Source organism: Peromyscus maniculatus, chromosome 23 (assembly GCF_049852395.1).
Source record: "Peromyscus maniculatus bairdii isolate BWxNUB_F1_BW_parent chromosome 23, HU_Pman_BW_mat_3.1, whole genome shotgun sequence".
In the NCBI taxonomy this organism is placed as follows: domain Eukaryota; kingdom Metazoa; phylum Chordata; class Mammalia; order Rodentia; family Cricetidae; genus Peromyscus; species Peromyscus maniculatus.
Window position 1 is genome coordinate 58693443 of NC_134874.1, and position 23395 is coordinate 58716837.

The 23395-nt window shown below is 41.9% G+C and overlaps 1 protein-coding gene across 2 annotated transcripts in view; it reads left to right on the forward strand.

The window, feature by feature from the left end:
• The first annotated feature begins 9621 nt into the window (after positions 1 to 9621).
• Positions 9622 to 23395, forward strand: part of LOC143270502 (lithocholate 6-beta-hydroxylase-like) — a 28106-nt gene continuing 14332 nt past the window's right edge. Inside the window, exons 1-8 of one of the 2 annotated variants that reach the window (XR_013047680.1) lie at positions 9622 to 11379; positions 13389 to 13575; positions 14308 to 14401; positions 16915 to 16967; positions 18176 to 18275; positions 21630 to 21743; positions 21994 to 22082; positions 22312 to 22463. Coding sequence is in view for 1 of the 2 variants with exons in the window: in XM_076560674.1 (XP_076416789.1) it covers positions 13505 to 13575; positions 14308 to 14401; positions 16915 to 16967; positions 18176 to 18275; positions 21630 to 21743; positions 21994 to 22082; positions 22312 to 22463 (673 nt within the window). In the remaining variant the exon portion in view is untranslated. The remainder of the gene's footprint in view (positions 11380 to 13388; positions 13576 to 14307; positions 14402 to 16914; positions 16968 to 18175; positions 18276 to 21629; positions 21744 to 21993; positions 22083 to 22311; positions 22464 to 23395) is intronic. The other variant, XM_076560674.1, reaches the window with a different exon arrangement.

Consider the following 23395-nt stretch of genomic DNA (forward strand, 5'->3'; position numbering starts at 1 on the left):
ATTATGAATAATGCTGCTATAAACATGGTTGAGCAAGTGACCTATGGCATGATTGAGCATCTTTTGGGTACATGCCCAAGAGTGGTATCGTTGTGTCTTAATGTAGGTAGATTCCTAACTTTCTGAGGTGCTGCTCTACTGATTTCCGCAGTGACTGTACAAGTTTGCACTCCATCAACAATGGAGGAGTGTTCCCCTTGTTTCACATCCTCTCCAACATAAGGTGTCATTAATGGATTTGATCTTAGTCATTCTGACATGTGTAAGATGGTATCAGTGTCATTTTGATTTGCATTTCCCTCATGGCTAAGGATTTTGACCAATTCCTTAAATTTCTTTTTGCCATTTAATATTCTTCTGTTTTGAATTCTCTGTTTAGATCTGTACCCCATTTTTAAAATTGGATTATTTGGTAATTTGATGTCTACTTTTTTGAGTTCCTTATATATTTTGGAGATCATCCCTCTGTCAGATATGGGCTTGTGAAGATCTTTTCCCATTCTGTAGGCTGTCATTTTGACTTGTTGACCCTGTGTAGCACAAATCTTAACAGTTCTTATTAAAAAAAAAACCTGGAGCCAGGTATTGGGGTGAATGCTGAATGATCAGAGAAACAGAACAAGCCACAGCTAACCTCAGCTTACCAATTTCTCAGTCAATCCTGTTTCCTCAGACTGGAAGCCTCCAAGTTCTCATCTGAATGGATCCAGATGAACTGCTGCTAAAAGCTAAAAGCTTAAAAAAGGCTCTTGTTCCTTGTCCTCATGCCTTTCATCGCAGGAAGTGATGGCAGGAATCAGAAAGGTATATAATGTGTGAGGACCAGGCACTATAGCATTTTTTAAGCTTTTAGCCTTTATAGATATAATCAGGAATAGGAAACATCCCTTATATATAATGTACATTGGATCCCATATTGGTCTGCCAGGCCCTCTAGCACAAGGTAATGACTAGATCAATAAACTATTGATAGGAAATGTGCTGGAGGCCAGAGAATTTCATAAAAATATTATGTCAATAGTAAAGATTTAAAAAAGGATTTATCCATAACCTGGCAACAAGCCAAGGAAATTATACGGAAATGTCAGACCAACTCAGCTACCACCCACACATGCATCCAGAGCTTCGAGTTGGCACACTCCAACCTTTACTCCATCTGTGACCTGCAGGAACATTTAAAAGGACTGGTCCTTCAGAACCATAGCCACAGAGATCTCTGTAACTCAGGGCAACGGCAGGATATCCAAGAGGATTTTCAGTGAGGGTCTAGTACTGATGGTGTACCAGAAGCCAGAGGCCTTGTACCAGACCAACATCACATTACAAAATGAACATTTGCAAGTAAAGCTGTGTGGACAAAGGGTATCCTGCTTGACACACGGCAGCTCCCAGTGCCACCAAGACAAATGCAGAGGCGATGGCGAGGCAGGAAAGGCAGGTGAGTAAATTGCGTTTTGTTTTTTGTTTTCGTTTGTATGTTTGTTTTTGTTTTTTAATTAATATTCTTATTTGTTATTTTATTTTCATCTTAATTGCATCATTTATTTTTTTAGTTTTCCTTTTGCAGGGACACTGCAAGGGTAAAGGGCAGATAAAGAGGGAATGAGAGGCGAATGGAATTGGGGTACATGATGTGAAATTCCCAAGGAATCAATAAAAAATGTAAAAAAAACAAACAAGAAAGAAAGAGAGAAAGAGAGAAAGAAAGAAAGAGAGAGAGAGAGAAAGAAAGAAAGAAAGAAAGAAAGAAAGAAAGAAAGAAAGAAAGAAAGAAAGAAAGAAAGAAAAAGAAAGAACGAACAAACAGAAGGGGCACCCACCTCGACATCAATATGTATATACCCTATGCACCAAGGCCCAGAAATCATGCAAAACTATCTCTGTTACAGAGAGGCCAATTCTAAATTAATCTTTTGAAATTGCATTTTAAGTTTGTCTGGCAAAAAAGAAAATTTAGAAAATTTCTTAGCACTTAAGAAGACCATATTTTAAGAATTGCATCACCATTTAAATGTAAGATAGTCCTCATCTCTCCAGTCTACCCCATAACAAGATACTTTCACAGCCTCAGTTTCCATAACTGACAGTTGAGGGCACCAAACCCAAACCTGTGCAGCTGGAGGGAAGCTTGAAATTCCTCTGTTAAGCAGTCACCATTTTAGTGGGGCTTGCCAGAGGAGAGTCTCATATAACCAGTTTTCCTGCCGTCTTGAATTCTAAGGAAATGATTTCAATTCTTCTGTCTTAGATGAACATCCTTTCAAAGGAAAAAAAAGGGGGGAAAACTAGGCAAAAGCGACAGTTCTTATGTATTAAATATGCACTCTAAAGTCATTTCCACACACGCCAGTCCATCAGGCACACACCTTTCAGCCCAGCACTCTGGAGGCAAAACCTCACCACCAACCCCTCCATCCAATCCGCCTGAGTCTATACCATGAGAAAAATTACATCAGATTCTCAGCTGAAATACATAGGGAAGACCAAAGCTGGGGACAATTTAAAACAGCCTTAAAACCTGTAGCTGTAAGTCTAAGCATGACAATTGTACAAACCAAGTATTCCTCCATTTGCTTTAGTAAACACTTTTAAAATGTGAAAACCCCAAATTTAAACTTTTCTCTTCTTTCTCTTCTTGTAAAATATTGTATTGGAAGCAACTTGGATTTAAATTTTAGACTAAATCAAATTTGCTGAAATACTCTAAAATTAATCTAAACTGAATTTTAGCCACTTTCCATTCTTATAAAGGTTACAGAATTTGATGGGCAAAAGCTTTCTCACTAGCTGTAAAATCAAACTAAAATTCACTTGTTAATGAAACTACAGGACAACCAACAATTGATAAGCTGATGAACATATGTGATTCAGGCCCTATAAACAGCTGGTGGTCAATAAATATTTTACTAAATCAATGGCTGGGAGATTGCTTTCATTGTGCAATCTTGCCACAGGTTAGATAATATGTATTAAAATTAATAGTTTTCATGTGTTTGTAAAGCATCTTTGTAGTTAATGGAACTTATCTATTTTCTTCTAGAGTTGGGGATGGTTCACTCATTTCTTCTCACTGTGTTTGTTCAAGGTCCCTTGGTGTCTAGTGGGCAAGGGCTTCTTCAACCACAAAAATCAATTGTCCTAAAGGTTGTGTTGAGAGGTGGCATCATAACTGGTGTGTGAATTTCCCTAATGAGTCCACCTGTATTCATCAAGGGTTTTATGTCCCAGAACACATAGACTCAAATTTACCTTTGAATGAAGTCCAAATGAAGATGGGCTTAATCCACTGTCTGTAACCTTAATGGTTAAGAAGTTAGTACATCTCTGAACAGGGGCAATGTCTGTGCATAGTATTATCAACTGTCTAGTGTAAAGGAAATCATTAAGTACATGACTGAAATGTGGAGGTTCATCTCTGACACTTGACTCCATCCATTGCAGTTGGGCTCTGATTAGAGTACATGATAGCCTGTGATTTTATTTATGGTTTTAATAACAATGAGAAGAATTATGATTACTCTAGTAGTTAAATTCATGTCAAATGTTCTCCATTCAATATTTTATAATGAACATTATTATGTGGAGAATACAAATATTTCTATCATTTTGTTTTGTGTTTTTGAGACAGGATTTCTCTGTGTACCCATGGCTGTCCTGGAACTCACTCTGCAGATCAGGCTGGCCTCGAACTGACAGAGATCTGACTAGCTCTTCCTCTCAAGTGCTGATTTAAGGTATGTGCCACCACCACCTAGCTGGAAAAAAGTATTTCTTTTCAAGCCTATCCACCATCTTTATTCAATACCACATCTAAGTTGAATGTATTACTGAAGAGACTAGGGCACCAGACTGGTAGCCAACCCTGCCCATTCTCTGAATTTCACAAATAATTCAAAAGAGTTAAGAGCATTGTAGAGTGACATCACTAGAATGCACAGTGTAGAATGCACAGTGTACATTCAAGTGTCAAAAAGAGGAGCAAGTTCACACTTAGGCTAAAGCCCTGATTAAGCTGTGTGTGGTGGAGCACATATTGAATTCCATCGCTCAGGAACCAGAGGCAGGCAGATCTCTGAGAGTCTGAGGCCAGCATGGTCTGCGTAGTGAGGTCCAGGACAGCAAACTGGGACTCTTGTCTCAGAAAATACCAACCACATGGTTACAATTTCATGAGTTTGTTGAGAATGAACTACCGACCTTTATCACCTGCACATAACCACCTCTTCTTATCACATGTCCCCCGATGAGTGTAACAAATGAGTAAGGAATTAATTTCCTGGGTGTTAATCAGAACTGGCATCATCTGTGGCTCTGTGGACCTATGTTTCCAGTAAGACCACCTAGCCCCATATCTACTCCTCTTAGGAGCTTGAACCCCCTAGCAGTTATAAAATTTCCTACTCTCTTCTCTCTCTGGCATCTAGGATCAAAAGAATATCTAAATATTTCCTAAACTTTATGGAATAAAGTTCTATTGGTAGGTTAGTAATGAATGCCTAAAAGGCTCAGGAAGGGATCGACTTCAAAATGCAGTTAATGAAAGGTTCCTGAGCACAGTAAGGTCAGACACTTGCTGTTGGCCATCAGGGTTCTGACCCATTCCCTAGTCTCATCTCTTCTCTCAGCCTTACTTCACTCTCCAGTCAAACAGGTCTCCAAACAGAGTCGAACCCTCTCCTTTCTCTGGGTCTTTGCAATGCATATCTGGAATTTTCTCCTGGCTGGTCATGGGACGTATGCCTAATTCTCAATGACTTATTAAAATAGTAACTTCTGTCCTGGCAAGAACGCTCAGTGGGGGAAGGCACTTGGTGAAAGCCTAGGGTTTCCTCAACCTATATCACAAAGCTTTTTGACTTTTCTACCACAAACTTTAACTAAAGGCCTAAAAGACACATGCTCAGAATTTCACAGTAAACACTCTAATTCTTGGCATAGTTTTATGCTAATTTTCCCAGCACTCTGTTAGAGTATGTGATAGAAGCAGCTTAGTGGATGAGAAGTTGGTTGTGACTTACATCTTAAGGGGTATAGTCCAACATACAGATAATGCTCAGGACTTGTGGCATCATCACATGGTACTGACAAGGAAGAAGACACAGAATCAGAATCAGAGGAAATGTAGGATCTCAAAGCCTAGACCTAGTGACCTTTGTTTATCAGCTTGTCATTTTTGTCTCACAGGTTCCACAACCTCCCAAATTAGCTTCACCAGAGAGGAACCATGTGTTCATTCACACAAGCCCCTGGGGGACAGTAAACATTCAAACTGTCACACCCCCAATGGTTTGTAGTTGGGATGGGATCTCTATGCAAAAGAGTTTTTGTTGACAATGTTATTTAGGTGCAGGTTGTGAAACACCAATCTGTGTTTCATTTCTGATTGGTCTGGAAAATAAAGAACCAATGTAAGCCACATAAGATCTCCATGTATGTATGATATACATAGCAGAAGCTCTCAATACCAACATATTTTACTATCATGAACTATACCTATAAATCTGACTAGTTTATTAACCTAGGAACCTTTTTAGTGATTCATTAAAACTGGGGGTAGTGTAGGAATCCACTGACAGAAAGTTGGAGAACATTCAAAACCCAGAAAATACCTAATGCAAAATAGCAGAAAGGAATGCAATTAAGATTTAGATAAAGAGCTTTCAAAAGACTCCGTCCAAGGACACACATCCTTGTGGAAGATGGATGACCCAGAAGGTAAATCTGCTGAGCCTCACCTAAAGTTTTCCTCTCAAACAGCCAAGAATAATGAACAGGCATCCAGACAGCCAAGCAGACTTGATCTCTTTTCCTTCAGTGTACATGTTACAGGTCTATCCTCAGTGGCTGACAAGAGGAATACATGAAACATGTTCAAATACAATAATCACTTGTAAACTTCATTTAAACTTTTTGTAGGTTGTATAAAACAGTTGCATTCTTTTGTTCCTCCTCCATCCATTATACCATTGACATCACAAATTACATCTTTATATATCCTATACCAATTACGGTTGACATTTTACCCATTTCCTTTTGTATCTTATGAAATGATGAAGAGGGGAACTACCAACCCAAATTATGGGAATCTGTTTTGAGATTTATTTATATATTTAATTTTACCAAAGAATTTTATGTTTTCTCATAAGTTGATGTTATTCTCTAGTGAAAATGTACACATTGCACTCATTGTAACCCATTAGAATAGGAGCAGAGTGTTAGACGGCCCATTCCCCTTTCCTGGAAAGTATCTCCAATCTTCTGGTGTCACTACAGTCATGTCATCATCAAGACTGACTTTTCTCCCAGATAACTTAATGGCTAGGAAGACATTTGAATTCAACAGGCTTCTTCTGGCCTTTCCTTTGGCTAGCATAATTTTTGGATATGTTGTTGACCACTTTTCAGGACAATTAGAGTGGTCACTAAGGAATCCCAATTTTATTTAATGTATCTGCCTAATCTTCATTGATTAATATCTGAATTTACTAAGGATTAATTGTTCATTGAGGGATTTTCTTGGTATGATTACATCAGTGAGACACTGCTACAGAAAAACGTGAGGTACATGTCATTATTAGTGGTTTTCGCACATCTGCCCTTTGGGTGCATTTAAACATACCTTGCCTGGGGGAATCAGTAAAAGACATGACTTCCTGAGGACAGCAGTACAGTTGTTATTAAGTGTGTGCACCTGGGCTGAGCCAAGTCCCTTTTGTCAGAGTTCCCAACACAGAGTGAGGACAAACTGAAATTCATGAAGTTCATGTGGTTAATTGAGGTCTCTGTTTAATATTTAACAGGAATTATTCCAGTGTGATAATGCTGCAAGTCAACAGCCAATAACTGTCACTGTCAGTAACTTCACTCAAATTGCAACATACTCTACATGGCAGACAGCTTCAGTCACCTTCCTCCCACTGCTCTCCTTCCTAAAGTCCACATGCTTGCTATTTTTGAACTTAGCTCATAGTATGCTAGAACTTGGGAACTAAGAACAGGTAGTTCCTTGGGCAGGACAGGGGAAGGAGAATAGTAATGTCTTCCCAAGGTGAAGTGAGTGAGTGACAGGTGTGGAGTGCTTCTCAGGTGTCAGAACTCCACTGGTGACTTCCTTTGGACAGTGCGGTTAGGTCACCCTACCTTTTGTCCTTAGTCTGACTTCCTGTCTTAAATCTCTCTTGGTGTTGCTTCTCTCCAAGCCCAGAGTGGAATCTTCACACTGGACTATGGACACATCCATGATAACACACTTCTGCCCCAATCATTGTGCATGATTATATAAGGCCACCTTTATGCACCTATATATGCACCTATATAATGTACTTTGATCATAGCCCACATAGTGTGCTACCCTTCCCTTTCCCCTCCATTTTCCCATTTCTACCCTCAGTCCTCCCAGACAGCTTCACTTTGCTTTCATATCATATGTACATAAATACTTTTTTTGTGTCCACCAACGCTAGGACCCACAAATAACAGAAACATCCAATATTTGTCTTTCTGAGGATGACTTAATATGCTTAATTTGCTTATTTCTGGTTGTATCCATTTTCTTACAAATAATATAACTTTATTCCCCTTTTTATGACTGAAAAGATTCTATACTATATTTTCTTTAAAAACTATGTTGGTCTTATAACTTAGCAATCATAAATAGTGAGTACTTCAAGAAACATTGATATGCAGGTGTTGCTGATATTGAGACTTTGGTGTATAAAAAATAATTTTATTTATCCCATTGTTTTGGAAGATATGATTCCAAATAGTTTATCACTGACTGTGGGCAGGATCCCTGAATCTGTGAAATCATGGCAGGGTGTGTTGTGGTGGGAGCATCATTAAGAGGTAGAGATCCACAGTTCATTGGCTTCCACTAGTTTGGCTGGTCATCTCTGAATGTCCTCCCATCATGATCTCTACGTCCCTTGCCTGTAGAATTCCTCCTTTCTCTCATCAATTGGATTCCTGGAGCTCAGCCTGGTGCCTTGCCATGGATCTCTGCATCTGCCTCCATCAGTCACTGGACAAAGGCTCTATGATGACAGATAGGTTATTCCCTAGACCGGTCACCAGAGTAGAGCAGTCCAGGTACCCTCTGGACCACTGCCAGCAGACCAAGGTAGGGTCATCCTTGTGGATTCCTGAGAGCCTCCCCAGCACCCTGCCTCTTCCTGTTCCCATGATGTCCTCATCTATCATGGTATCTTCCTCCCTGCCCTCCCACTCTGTTCCTGTTCCAGCCTGACCCTCTCATTTCCCTGTTCTCTTCCCCCACTCCTCACCCTCTGCCACACCCCCACACCCAATCCACTCCCCCATGGGACTGGACTAGGCCCTCTGGATAGGATATGGAAGATGGTTGTTTGGCTCAAACTGTTTTGGGGGCACCAGGCAGGGGCATCAGGATCCATCCCTGGTACATGGGCAGGCTTCTGGGAATCCAGTGCCTGTGGTGTGATGCCTTGCATAGCCTTGGTGCAGTGGGAAGGGGCTTGGACCTGCCTAGGCTCAGTGTGCTGGTGCTGTGGGATGTTCTGTATGTCCTGTGGGAGCCCGTTCTCGGGTTCCTTGTGGCCTTACCCAGCAGGTCTGCATAGAGGATGATTAGGACCACGGGCCTGAGTGCAGGTGTCTGAGATGATCGGCACTTGGCTGTGCTGGGGGATGGTCTGTATGTCAAATTGCTCTGATTGGTCAATAAATAAAACCTGATTGGCCAGTGGCTAGGCAGGAAGTATAGGCGGGACTAACAGAGAGGAGAAATAAAAGAACAGGAAGGCAGTAGACACAGCCTGGAGCCGCCCCCAGGACAAGGAAGATGTAAAGTACCGGTAAGCCACGAGCCATGTGGCAAGGTATTGATTTATAGAAATGGATTAATTTAAGATATAAGAACATTTAGCAAGAAGCCTGCCACGGCCATACAGTTTGTAAGCAATATAAGTCTCTGTGTTTACTTGGTTGGGTCTGAGCGGCCGTGGGACTGGCAGGTGACAAAAATTTGTCCTGACTGTGGGCAAGGCAGGAAAACTCTAGCTACATGCCGGGCTCTGCTGACTCCCCATGGGAGACCTTGAATTGGGAGATGTGGGGGTGCGGTGTGGCTTGAAAGAGAGGGCTGGGGGGGGTGGGAGAAGGGAGGAGGTGGGATCTGTGGGTGGTATGTAGTGTGAGTAGAAAATTTCTTAATAAAGAAAAATGAAAAAAAGAGGTATAGGTCATATGGCAGGGCAGGAATCTAGAGCACAGGATGGGAGCCAATATCCACTTCCCATTATGCTTCTTCCCTGAAGTTTCTACCACCTCTGAACACCACCATACTGGAGTTCAGTTCTGACTCATGAACTGGAGTTCAAACTATATCCAAACTGTAGTACTGTGATTTTTAGTTAGGAGTGATGGTAAATGTGTTAATGAAATGTGTTGTTTTCTGTTTTGATACAGGTTCTTCCAAAGCTAGCAATTTCTATTGATGTCATATTAAATATCAGTCATGAGTGACCACATCTCACACTCTCAGAATCCAGTGGCTTCTGTGTAAGATGGTGCAGGAGGAGATTTGCCTGGAGGAGGAAAGAATCTCGGGGTGATCAAGACTAGATCAGTTGCAGGACAGGAGAAGGTCGGCAGGTCAAAAGGCAATCTCCTTTATCGTAAGAGATGGCTTGGTTGCAGTTGAAATGGATGGAGGTAAGAGACAAGAACACAGATCTTGGCTGCTGGAGGCACTGCCACGCAGGGCATCTATGCAGATGGCCATGGAGACAGAGTGCTTACTGTGGCGTCTGATGGCCAGTGTTTGTGTCTTTCTCCAGCATGGACCAGCAGTGTGACACAGTGGTGGAGGGGCAGTTCCTTCAGTCTTCCCAGTCTCAGTATTCCTCTCCAGAAAGTGAGGTTGCTGACCAACCACACCTACCTCATAGTGCATGTTGAAGGGTCAGCGTGTTAAGCACATTGCCATTTAAATTGGCCTTCTGCAGTGATGGCAGGCCAGGGAATGTTTTCCTCTGCTGACTTACTCCCTGGTATGAATTAGGGGGAAGGGGTACCACAAGCGACAGCAGGGTCAACTGTGGACCCCATGTTTTTAGTATGCATGCTCAAAAAAAAAAGCTAGCTTACTTCAGGCCATAAAAGCAAACTCTGCCCTCTCAACAAACTCTCAATCTTTTAATCCATGCAAACTTGAACTCTTATCTCTTGCAGACACAGTAAATACATCATGCAAGGTAATGTTACTGTATAACTTTTGCCCTCTGATACCCTACTTGAACTCTTCATCTGCAGTGAAAATTTGTGGGGAGAATGGCAAGTCTTGGGACTGGACTAGTGTCCCGATCTCACTAGATAAAGGCAGCCATGAACCCAGTTTGCCGTTTTAGGTCCTAAGTCCAATCTAGGTCCAGTATTGATTTGGTCTGTTGTGAGGTCATTGTGGAGGGAAAGACACTGTCATCAGCATCTGTTTTGGAGATTAGATTTTAGAAGGTAAAGTTCAAATCTGTATAGATTCTATGCTATAGAAGAACCTGACAAACACCATGCTAGGTGAAACATGCCAGGTGTAAAAATCGCATGTAGTGTATGATCTTCATGATTTGAAGGACCCAGAGTGAGTCATCCAACAATGACAGACACACAATGGGGGGTCAGTAATGGGATAGAGAACAGGAAGGAATCCACACAGTTTCAGATTAGCAGGAGTGTGTGCATAAAAGTGAGTGTGCTGAATAAATTGCACACTTAAAACTAGTTATTTTCTACCAGACCTGGTGGCACACACCTACCCTAGCACTCAGGAGGTAGAGGCAGATGGATCTCTGTGAATTCAAGGACAGCCTAGTCATACATAATGAGTTCTAGGACAGCCAGAGTTATATAGGGAGACCCTGTGTCAAAAAACTAAAAGTTACCTTTCTGTTGCACTAATTTCATCATAATACTTTACATTTTGGGTAATAATAGCATGTTACTCATAATAGAAGTTCATACCACATGTGCTGCAGTTTGGTCACACTCACCAATCATGAACCTCTCTTCTCTGTTCCACTCCACACAGCAGTTTCCCAGCTGGTTTCCCCCAACACACATTTCTATGTCTGTCTTTTCTGACCCACTGAGATTCATTCAGCTTCCTTACAGGAAATTGGATGAGGGCTTGTGAAACACCTGCTGAGGACCAGGAGACATAACATCACTCTGGTGCCTACAATAGACAGAGATGCTTCCAGGGGCCGTGCCAACCTGATGCCTCTTGCCAGCTGGTCCAGGATTAAGTCTTAATGCCAGAAGCATGTAATCCATAGCCTGTTATATATTCTATTATCTTTCTTATATGCAGAAAATTTAAAAACCAAACACCACTATTGTAATTTGGTAAGTGCAATTTCTCTGATTTAAATGCATACCCTCAAGTTTATGTCTAAATGTAACCCAACAAAGAGACTGAACCCTCAAGATGGATAAGGCTGTGGAGGGTCTGTTTTCATGAGTAGATTAAGGCTGTTTTTACAGACATGAGCCAGTTGCTGCAGGGTTGGGGTCTTGAGGAAATGATGGATTTCACCTCTTCCTTCTCTTTCATGCTCCATTGTCCTCCACACCTTTGTTATTTGGGGTTTCCTGCACATTTTCCTATCAATCTGTGAGATAGTCAAGGAATTATTTAGGTATTATTCACTGCTATATCTGTAGGCCCTTGCTGAATATTTTGTATCTGGTAGACATCCTGACAGGTTATTTGAATGGGACCTATGGACTTAGTCTGACCATGTTAAACTTCCTAACTTGCTAATGCAAGACGAATTGCCTCTGTCAAAGCCACTCTCACTATAAGCTCAGGATGATCAACCAGGATTCTGTTGACATGTGGTCCCTACAGGAAAGACCACAAATGGATGGATGGCATGGAAGCTGAGGGATCACTAGGCAGTATTTAGCAGCCTTTCAAATGACCCTGTCGTAGACTGCAAACTAGACAGATCATTGGCCAAGACATGTACCCATCCATCCGAAAAACTATCTATCTAAGGACAATGGGTACAAAAGAATCAAGCAACAGCATTCATGTCCAGAAGGAGGCCAGGCATATCAGCCGCCAATGGTAAGGCAGTTGTCACTAAAGACAGATGCACAGCACCCCAGAACAGTAGTAAAATTTAGAGAGGAAATTGATCCATTTTGTACAGAGGAAAAAAGTAATCCATAGTAGGGTGTCCTAGTCAGGGTTACTATTGCTGAGATGAAACACCATGACCAAAGCAACTTGGAAAGGAAAGGGTTTATTCAGCTTACACTTCCATACCACTGTTCATCATCAAAGGAAGTCAGAACAGGAACTCAAACAGGACAGGAACCTGGAAGAAGGAGCTAATGCAGAAGCTGTGGAGGGGTACCACTTACTGGCTTGTTCCCCATGGCTTGCTCAGCCTGCTTTCTTATAGAAGCCAGGACCACGTGACCAGGGGTGGTCCTATCCACAATGGGCTGGACCCTCCTCCATCAAGCACTAATTAAGAAAATGCCTAATAAGCTTGCTTGCAGCCTGGTTTTATGGAGGCATTTTCTCAATTGAGGCTCCATCCTCTACATTGATTCTAGCTTATGTCAAGTTAACATAAATAACTAGCCAGCACACAGGGTGATTCTCCTTGTTGGGTGTGATTGGTGAGAAATGACTCCACCAGGTTCATATTTTTTTCTGAGCTGTGTTTTGATGGATAATTTCAAGTCCTAATGGGTATAGAGGAACCTTATAGGAAATGGAATTTGGGGCTATGCAAATGACTCTGAAAAGTTGCTGTGAAGGAACCCAAGTTAAAATTTCTAGTACCCATGTATTATTCACTGGGCTGCTGGCAAATGTCTATAACTTCAGAAAGGGAGGAAGTATATGGTAGAAAAGGTGGTCCCCAGGGCCTTGCTTCCCGGGCAGTCTAGCTGAAATGGCAAGCTCTAGGTTCAGTAATAGATCCTGTCTTGAAAAATAAGGTGGAAAGTGACAGAGGACGACACCCATTGTACACACACACACACACACACACACACACACACACACACACACACACACACACACAAGAAAAGGAAGCCTAGCACTGGTGAAGATCAGTACGTACAGTTTCTCTGCATGTTTTCAACGTGTTTTGAAATGAGAACATGGATGAAAGAGACCTGCAAATTAGAAAAAATTTAGTGCCAATGGATTTAATTAAGTTTCTGGAAGAACAAATATTTACCTAGAATATGTAATCAAAGGAGGTCAGAGTAGGATTGTGCATGAACTTTTCATAACTATCATTGAAAAGGCCATCTCGGTTCTTTGAGTTCAGGCAGTGCAAGGGAGGACTTTCTACTGGCCGAATCCCTGACAGCTCCTCCTTTCTCAGCACATAAATACTGCAGACTGGTCTCATTGGATCTCAGCTGGGCACATCAGGGGTGCCCTTCAAGACTCTCAGCTGGGAGGGAAACTTGGAGCCAGAACTGCTAAAGAAAAGCTGAGATGGAGCTGATCCCCAGCCTTTCCATGGAAACCTGGGTGCTGCTGGCTACCAGCCTGGTGCTCATCTACATGTGAGTAGCTGTCCAAGATTCTCCCTATCTGTAACTGGAGTTGGAGTGATACACAGGCCCTCTTCCCTTTCCTGTTGGAACATCCGAAGAGAAGATGGAGGAGAAGTTGAAATCGAGGCTTTGGTAGTGCAGTTCCTACGGACATTATTGCCAATGACATTATACACTTCTGACTCCCTCCAACTCTTACCTTATGGCTCAGAGGGTTTTGACAAGACTTGCTCCTGGGAAGATGGAGTTGGCTCTCAGTCTGTACCCAGACTAACCAACATCAATCCAGAGAACTCATAAACAATTCGCCACTACAGACCTTCTGAGTTTGGGGAGTCCCAAGATCATGGAGGTGCTTAAACTACTCACTGTTCTTGCCTCCTTGCGTTCGTTCCTTAGCATGCACCGATGACATGTGTAAGGCTTCTCCCCTGGGCATACACATGTCTATTGCTCTCTCTCTCTCTCATCCCCTAACATGCTTTCTACAAATTCCCATCATGCATCCTAGACATTGTAGGAGGGTCGGTATCTACTCTTCCCTCTTTTCTGTAACCCTCACCTGACACATCCTTCCCCTGGATAACTCAAGTTGTTTTATGTCTTTTGGTATCCAGAACCATTTCCCACTCAGTGCTGTGTATTTAGAGCAGAGGACAGATAGCACTGATCCTGAGGGAGGGTCTCCATTGCTGGTTGGATCATGATAAAATGTTCTTGGCTTTTTCTTTTACTTTATAGATATGGGACCTATTCTAATGGGATTTTTAAGAAGCTCGGCATTCCTGGACCCAAACCTCTGCCTTTTTTGGGAACCATTTTGGGCTACCGAAATGTGAGTACTGTTTGAGCTCTTTCTTTTCTTCTTGTGGATGCAACTTCTTGTGTATCTGTTTATGGATCAGTTCCATAGATGCAAACACCAGTCCTAGGGAGAAAGTTCTGGGGTGTCAGACCACTGGAAACTGTGTGTGTCCATCCAGGAGAGTTCTCGGGCTTCCCTTTAGGATTTGCTGACATATTTGCAGCTGTGGTTAGAAAGCTGTAACCACAGACATATCAGAGCCTGGTGTTCAGCACTTCATGCTCAGACTGTGAACAGGAGCAGGAGAAGTCTGGGATTTTCCTTAGTGGAGCCTCCAGGAAGGCACAGGTGTCCTTAACTCTCGGGAAAGCGTGCCTGGTCACAGTGGCACTGCAGCAGCCTGTGTGCACTAGACCAGACTTCACACTGGGCTCAGGAGCAGCACTTGTTCTCTTCCTGCTGGCCAGCTCTGCAGCATCCCCGCATCAGGATGCCTGTGTGTTGACTACAGGGAATTCCCCTTTACCAGAAACCTCTCAGGGACTCCTGTGTCCCCTGCAGCTACTTCAATGGCTCCATACTGTCTTAATACCCAGGACATCTTTGAGGGTTTGAGAAAATAATGGTGTTCTGCATTGGTTCTTTTCTCCAAGACAGCACCCTCAGGGCCAGTCTGAGTAGGATGTGGCTGCAAATGAAACAAGTTAGTGCTTGTCTCTCACCCTCAGATACCATAGGACAAAAGAATTTTTGCTTTTCTAAGTGAAGGCAGATTCCTTTATAGAATCATCCCAGGAAGGATGATTTTATCAAATCTTTAGAGACACTGAAAGTGTACCATAAATGCAACAAGGACCATGAATGTTGGCTGATTCTTTGTGGCTTCAGTTGATCGGCCAAGGCTGGCATCTGGCTAGATTATAATGAGCTCAGATGCTGAAGGCCATCAGCAGAGCCTGCGAGCCGGCTGCTCTCTGCTAGGATTTCCTTCCCCACATACTCCAGTTGCCTGTCAGAGTCCAAGTTTTACAGTTAGATGTTTACTGCAGGCCTGAGATCTAAATGAGATGTCTCTTGACCCACAGCTGCCTGAGAAAGCCTTAAGGCCATCCCCCTTGAAAGGGGAACACTTCATAATCACCCAGCATATTTCCCTTCCTGAATCTTCTTTTGCATTAAGTCACAGATATGATGTCATGACAGAACATTTCCTCTTTTCAACTTTGGAATTGAAAACTCAGAGCTAGTGTTTCCTTCGCTCTGTCCTGCTGTAGAAAGGGGCCTCTCACTGATTCCTGGATCCCATCATGATTTCCCCATCATCTCCACTCACCCTCAATCTTCTCTCGCTTTTCTTTTTATCAGTTCTTAATTTTTTGATGATCCTTTTTATGTTTTCTCAATTTGCATTAGTTCTCTGAGAATTTCAGGCAATGCGTTTTGATTGTATTCACTGCCCACCCCAAGCTCCCCCCACATCCCCAGTCCTTCCCTACCTACCCACTTTGTGTATTTTTCTGTAACCCATGGAGTCTGATTTGTGCTGTCTACACACTCTCAGTTGTGTATATAACCACACACTGGATCATGGTTGATCTGTCATGAGCCACACCCTTAAGGAAAACCAACTGTTCCTCTCCCAGCCCTGGCCAATTGCCAAAAGCTGCTCAGATGGGGGGGAGGGGTACTTCATGTCCTCCTCTCCTCTCCGTGCTAGGGTTTGTCTGGTTTGTTCTTGCTCAGGTCCTGTGTACACTTTCACAGTCACTGTGAGTTCATATGTGCAAATGCCCTGTTGTGTCCTTGAAAACAGTTTTTGTTGTAGTGTTTTCTGTCTCTGGCTCATGCAGTCTTTCTACCCCTGTGCCAAGGGAAGGAGATCGTTATACAGAGGCGAAGTCCCATTTAGTGCAGTTTCTCAAGTGTCCTATTCTCTGCACCTTGGCCAGTTATTGCTCTTTTGTTTCCCCTCGTTTAGATGTTGAGATGACATCCACCCTGGCCTCAACTTTTCCATCTTCTTGCTTCTTCCTGAGTGCTAGGATTATAGTTGTGTGCCACCAAGTCTGGCTTTACTCTGTCACTTTTGTACTAATAAAACAATGGGATAATACACCAACCAGGATATAGAAGAGCGTACACCCGGGAGGTTTGTACATATTCCCTTAGTTTGGATTCTTGAGGAACATTTCAGAGTGTTCTAGGATTTCAAAGACAACACACACACACACACACACACACACACACACACACACACACACACACACCTCAGACAAGAAACTGCTTGGTATTCATAAGTAAGGACAGTTCTTTCAATGGATACAACACTGAGAAAATTCAAGACCAGCCTTAAACTCTCCATTCCAGACAATTCTTCTAGTCTCCCCTGCCCCTTCAGGTGCCTCTAATAAGAACTTGCCTCTAATCCCTGGTGAAGGATAGGAAGCCCGATTTCACAGAATTTGAGTCATTTGCACCCCAGTTAGAGAAGGGATCCACTGTATGCAGGCCAATAATGGATTGAACTTTATTTCTTTTTCCAGGGTTTGTGGAAATTTGATATAGACTGCTATAAAAAGTATGGGAAAATATGGGGGTGAGTATTCTGGAAACTTCCACTGCGTAGGCTTGTTGAATGAAGCACTCCACTGCATGAGGACAAGGCCTTTGGAGGTTGTCCTGCCAGGGTCTAATACATCACAGTTGTGAATTTGAACAGCAAGAATTCCATGGGGGTATTCTCTACTGGGACATCCTCTAGACTGATTAATCAAGGGCTCCAAGACTCAATGTCTTTGCACCTAATGCTCAGAACCTTCTAATATGTGCTCAGAAATGCATGATCATCTCAACACCAATTCAGTTTTAGTCATACGCAGAACTCCTTTATATCAACTTAAAAGTAATGTTCACTTTTGAAAGATACACTGGGAGAACTCATCTATATCCTAAAAACATGTGTAGCAATTAAAATATTAAATTTACTAGGAAAACATATGTATATTCCCCGTATATCTAATTCCGATGACTTTGAAGAAGAGATGTGAGGTATTTGTAAAGCACTGTGTTCTCTTTTGAGCCTATGTCTTCAATGGTGCCACAGAGTAGCTGACGGTTTGGAGAGAGGTTGGAGGAGGTGTCACTGTTGTGCTGTGAGACACAAGCAAGTGGAGGAGCCTCTGTCTCTGCATTTCCTCTCATTAATCCTCAGAAACCACAGGCCTGGTCACAGGGTCTGCAGAGGTCACATAGAGACCATGTGACCAATGCCAAGCATGGGTTGTGCTGCCCTCTGGTGGTCCCAAAGCAACTGCCACTGCAACAGTATTAGGAACACTGAGTTCGTTGTCTCTAAGTTTTGAATTTGGAATCATTGACCATTTTCTCTGGATTTTTTATGTCTCTGGAGGTCAAACCCAGTGCCACACACCTGGTAGACAAGGGCTCTACCACTGAGCCACACCTCCAACCCAGGTACTGAACTATTTACACAAAAGAATAGTATTGGCAATAACCATGTGAGTTTGCCTCGCCTTAGCCAATGTTTCAGTGTTCATTCTTACTAGAGACGTCTTTGAAGAGCTGTTTGTCCTAAGTGTCTCTTCCCTGCTTCAGTCATTCTATCCTTCATTCAATTCCAGTGTCTTCTATGGTCAGAACTTGAAGTAGGGGTTCATGTTGCTGTGCTATAGAGCTGGCAGTGTGGCCTGTACAGCCTCAGGGGTAGAGTCTGGAGTCCTGGGTGTAACTCCAACTGTAGAATCCATCTTCTGAGGTTCAGTCCACCCTGTGTTCCCACCTCAGGTTTTATGACGGTCGACAGCCTATGCTGGCTATCACAGATCCAGAGATCATCAAAACTGTGCTGGTGAAAGAATGCTACTCAGTATTCACAAACCGTCGGGTAGGTGTCCTTTTTAGGAAATATAATGATTTATTTTCATTAAATTTTAATTTGGAAAGAATTATATGATCACAATAAAGAGCCACCACCATGCTCAGAATACTTCTTGATTTTTGTAAATGGTAATGTCTTGCATGAGTATAAATATAATATATTTTGGCCAGTATACTAAGATGAAATTAGGAAATTAGCTTTGATGTCATTGGGAGTTTATTTACATTTCCTCTGAGTGACATTCCCTGATATGTCTCTCTTTTCCTCTCCCCCTCTCCCCCTCTCCCTTTCTCCCCCTCTCCCCCTCTCCTCCCCCTCTCCCCCTCTCCTCCCCCTCTTCCCCTCTCCCCCTCTCCCCCTCTCCCACTCTCCCCCTCTCCCCCTCTCCCCCTCTCTTCTCTGTGTGTGTGTGTGTGTTGTGTTGTGTTTTGGACATTGTTACAATCCTGTTTAGTGTTGAAGCTACACAGTGAAGACACAGGACTGTCCCTTCACCATGGGACTTCCTTCTAAACATGTGGTGTGATCATGAGAAGCCTGTCTTTTCTTCTTGGCAGTGTCTGATGCATTTTATGGATGTTTTCAGGGTCAAATTTGATAACATTTTGCTTAACTTTCCTATTTTTTAATGATAATATGTAGTTTTATATTTTAGATTTATGTCTATAATCTATCTGTAATTTTTTTTTGGTATGAGAAACAAAGGTCAGGTCAAGATTTCTGTTGTATCATACATGTTCAGTTGTTCCAATGCCATTTGGGAGAAGTTTTTCCCTCCAAAAATTACCAGTCCTGAGAAAGTGGGACACTTTCTCATCTTTCTCTTCAATCAATCGATCACAGTGTTTTCCCTCTATGGGGACCATTCCCTCTTGATGAGTGACCTCATGTGGATTAATTACTCCTACATTTTTTTTAAAAATTGTTTGGTTGGTTCTTGGACCTTTGCTTTTCTATCCAAATTATGAATGGTCTTGTCTGAATTTAAAAGCTCAGTGTGATTTTGAGAAAAATTGAAACAAATATAGGGGAAATATTGTTACTGTGTTGTGTCTTCTAATTCATGGCTAGCATGTACCTCTCTGATTTTTAGTCTGCCTTTGCTTGCCAAATAGACAATTTCAGGTGAAAGACCCAACACGTATTTTGTTATATTCGTGCTTTAAGTATTTAATTTCTAGTTATTGCTATGACATCATTTTCTCAATATTTCTCCACATATCATTTCAATTATGTACAAATTCAAATGAATTATGTGACGTCACTGTGTCCTATGACTTTTCCAAACTCACTTCTTTATTCCCTGTATTCTGCATGCTGTTTGGTGTGCTCTGCATGGACAATGGAGGTGCCTGAAAATCAGAACACCTGTACTCATTGCTTTGCAATCTGTATGTTTCAATTGAATTTTCTTACCTTATTGCTCTAGCCGGCATTTCTAGGATAGTACTGAATAACAGTGGTGAGAGGAACCTTCAGAACTGCTCCTGTTTGGAGAGTCAAACATTCAGACTCTCACTATCAAGTGTGAAGTTGGCTAAGGCTTTTGTATAAATTTTCTCTCCATCATCAATTCAGTTTTGCTTATTTGTTTCTTTACTTGCTTTGAGACAGGGTCTTTCTCCATAGACCTGGTTGGCTCAGAAATCACTACATAGGCCAGGCTGTCCTTGAACTCACAACAATCCATTAGCCTCTGCCTCCCCAGCACTGGGACTAAAGATGTGTGCTACCATGTTTGACATCATTCCCAATTCTTAATCTTTTCTACTTGCCATAATTTAAAAAACAACAGCTCTCCAATTGATTATGCTGTTGGTAAACATATTGCAGAACTACCCTAAGATAACAGTAACCCAAGACTATGTAATTTTTAAAAAATTTTATGTGTATGGATGTTTTGTCTGCTTATACATATGTACACCACATGCATGTGTGAAGGTCCGAAGTGGGTGTCAGATATCATGGAACTACAGATGGCTGTGAACTGCCATGAAGGTACTGGGACCCAGGCATGGATCCTCTGCAAGAGCAACAAATGCTCTTAGCCTCTGAGCCATCTCTCTATCTCTTGGTTCTAAGGCCAATTGAGTCCATTTCTACTATAAAAAGCTGTAGGGCTTTTCTTTTCTGCTCCTTTCAAAGAACTGTTAAGTCCAACTTCAGTGGGGTTCAGGTCCCGAAGAGGAAGGGGTCTGAATGCACATCTGACCGTTCAGCAGCTCGCTCTCTCTCTCTCTCTCTCTCTCTCTCTCTCTCTCTCTCTCTCTCTCTCTATCTCTATCTCTATCTCTCTCTCTCTCCCCCATCCAGAGACATTTTTTATTTATATAGCATATTGACTACATTAGGCATTTGACTAGCATCAGAGCCCTGGATTTCTTTTCATCTCCTCATTAAATGTCCAACATGAAAAAGAAAAATATAAAACAGACGGTCTTACCTGAAACATCTTTGGACAGCATCTGTCAAATCAGGAAGTTACAAATTCAGGGTTTGCAAAACAGGAGCTTTTATTTTTACAGTCTGTGTCTAGGTTGGCTGTTCACATTAGTAATATGTTAGACAGTCTGAAATTATTTTTACCTTAACCAAGTTATGTATAGAAGTATAAGATGTTTTCTAAAATGCAAACTTTAGAAAACATCCCATAATAATCATTTAACTGTCTGAATTACAACATTTTTTGTTGTCTTCAGTTTTATAGTAGGGGCCTGTTGCTTTCATATGTTCCCAGAAAGGAAGATTCTGGTATCTCAGTTTTTTTCCATCAACCCACATTATTCCTGTTCCTTCTGTGTAAGCTCTAGTGTAGGGCAATTTATAAACTTGTGACATCTTGTATTCAGATCTGAACAAGAAATTTCACAGAATCTATCCTATTGGTACCATGGTCCTTCGGCCACAAAGAAGACTCTTTCTTCTGTGACTCTCAAGGCAAGACCGCTGCCTTCAAAATTTTCTGCCCAGAACATGCATATATTTCCCTAGGGGCTGCATATGCAGAAAACTCCCCCTTGTGTAAACAACTGCTTCTAAAAGCTACCACAGCACCCTCTGCCTGAGGACTTGAGCCACCCCTTGTGCTACAGCCTGCTCCAAATGACACTTTTTCCCTTACAAGAGGGGTTTCCATTTAAGAAGAGATTTTGAAAGAAAGATTTGAAGCCATGCTCTGATGATAGGTGACACTCATGATTATATAGGCTGTGAAGTGATTTCAATGAATCATAAGTGGGCATGCCACTTAGGATCAGTAACTATCTGTTAAATGAATGATGTGTGTTTGATATATTTTCTGTAGCTGTGGACATATGCATAACTTCTGCAAGATAAATTGGCTTTCAATTTGAACTCTAGGCTTCTGGTCCATTGGGATTTATGAAAAAGTCCATCAACTTATCTGAGGATGAAGAATGGAAGAGACTTCGAACACTGCTGTCTCCAACTTTCACCAGTGGAAAACTCAAGGAGGTGATGAGGGAGAGGGCATTTACTTATGGAATGAATCTGGGGACAGGTAGAAAACAAGTCCACATTCCCTTTCCAAGGGTTGGTCCTCTGAGTTACAATTCCTATAAAATGACCTCCTGTCTTCATGCCCAGAGGACTCTTTATAAAATCCACTGTAACATCCCACTCATTGCTTCATGACTGGGGATGATTTGTCTTTCTGGGACCCAAGTTTCCTCATTTAGCTACAGATGTTGTGCTTTGTGCTTAGATGTTCCCCATCATTGGACAGTATGGAGATACATTGGTGAAAAACTTGAGAAGAGAAGAAGAAAGAGGGAAGCCTGTCAACATAAAAGAGTAAGTGGTGGTGTAGGTGATGGGACTGTAAATACCTTAATGTCCCTTCAACTCTAGCAAAGGGGCATCTGCAAACCAACACCAGGTAAAGGCGCCATGTGTGATTGTGATAGAAGCCTAGCCCCCACTGATGATCCAGCATGCGATTCTGTGTGGCTTCCTGCCTGGGTCGCTTGGAACTATGAGCTGCCTCAGATGCAGACACTGATTCCCATGTCTCTCTCCTCAGTATCCTTGGAGCTTATAGCATGGATGTGATCACTGGCACATCATTTGGAGTGAATATTGATTCCCTCAACAACCCAGAGGATCCCTTTGTGCAGAAAGTCAAGAAGATATTACCAAGTGTGAATTTTCTTGACCCATTTCTTCTCTCTGTATGTAAGTATCTACTTCCTCTCTTTTTTCTTACTCTCTCACATGCTACAATCAAAATAATATCATTCATCATTACTGAAATACAATTCATATATAAAAATAATGTGTCTGCTTACAATGTGTAATTCAGGTTTTGCTCATACAAGGTAATGTATATCCATCACCATTGCCAAGCCAGGGAACATTTTATCCAAGAAAACCTGTACCATTTCTTTCTCATCTTCCATTCCTCCTTGTCATAAGAAACACCAGTTCACTGTTCTGTAGATCTGCCTCTTCCCACATTTGCCATTAAAATACAGCATAAAGATGTCATAGAATACATACAATTTAGTGACTAGCCTCTTTCAGTTAACACAATATATTCAACAGAAACATTTGTTACCACACACATGTTCTGTAGACAAATCAAATTCCATGCCATCTGATGGTCCTTCAAATTGTTTTCAGATTCGGGATGCTGCCAATAAGCTGTCATGGACAATGACACCCGAGATTATGATTGAACACTTGTTTTCATGTTTTCTGGGTAGGCACTTGGGGGGATTAGTAAATTACATAGGACTTCTGTGTTTGACTTACTGAGCAACTGAGTTTTTTCTTTGATAGAGGCAGCATTTTATTTTCTGGTTAGGAATTCATGAGGACTGCCATTCCAAACTTGGGGTTGTTGTTATTTCATGATGTTCATCCCAGATGCCCTAGTGGACACTCAATAGTATAGCACCATGAGTGTTGGGTTGTGTTTTTTCCAAGTGGTAATTATATTCCCCCACTTGGAAGACATTATTGTCTTTCTTAGATAAACATCTGTTCAATCGTTGCTCCTATATAGCTGAATTGTTTACGTGATCGCCATTGAGTTATAAGATTGGCATGTGTATCATGAATAACAGTCACTTTCCAGACATATAATTGGCATATTTTCTCTACTT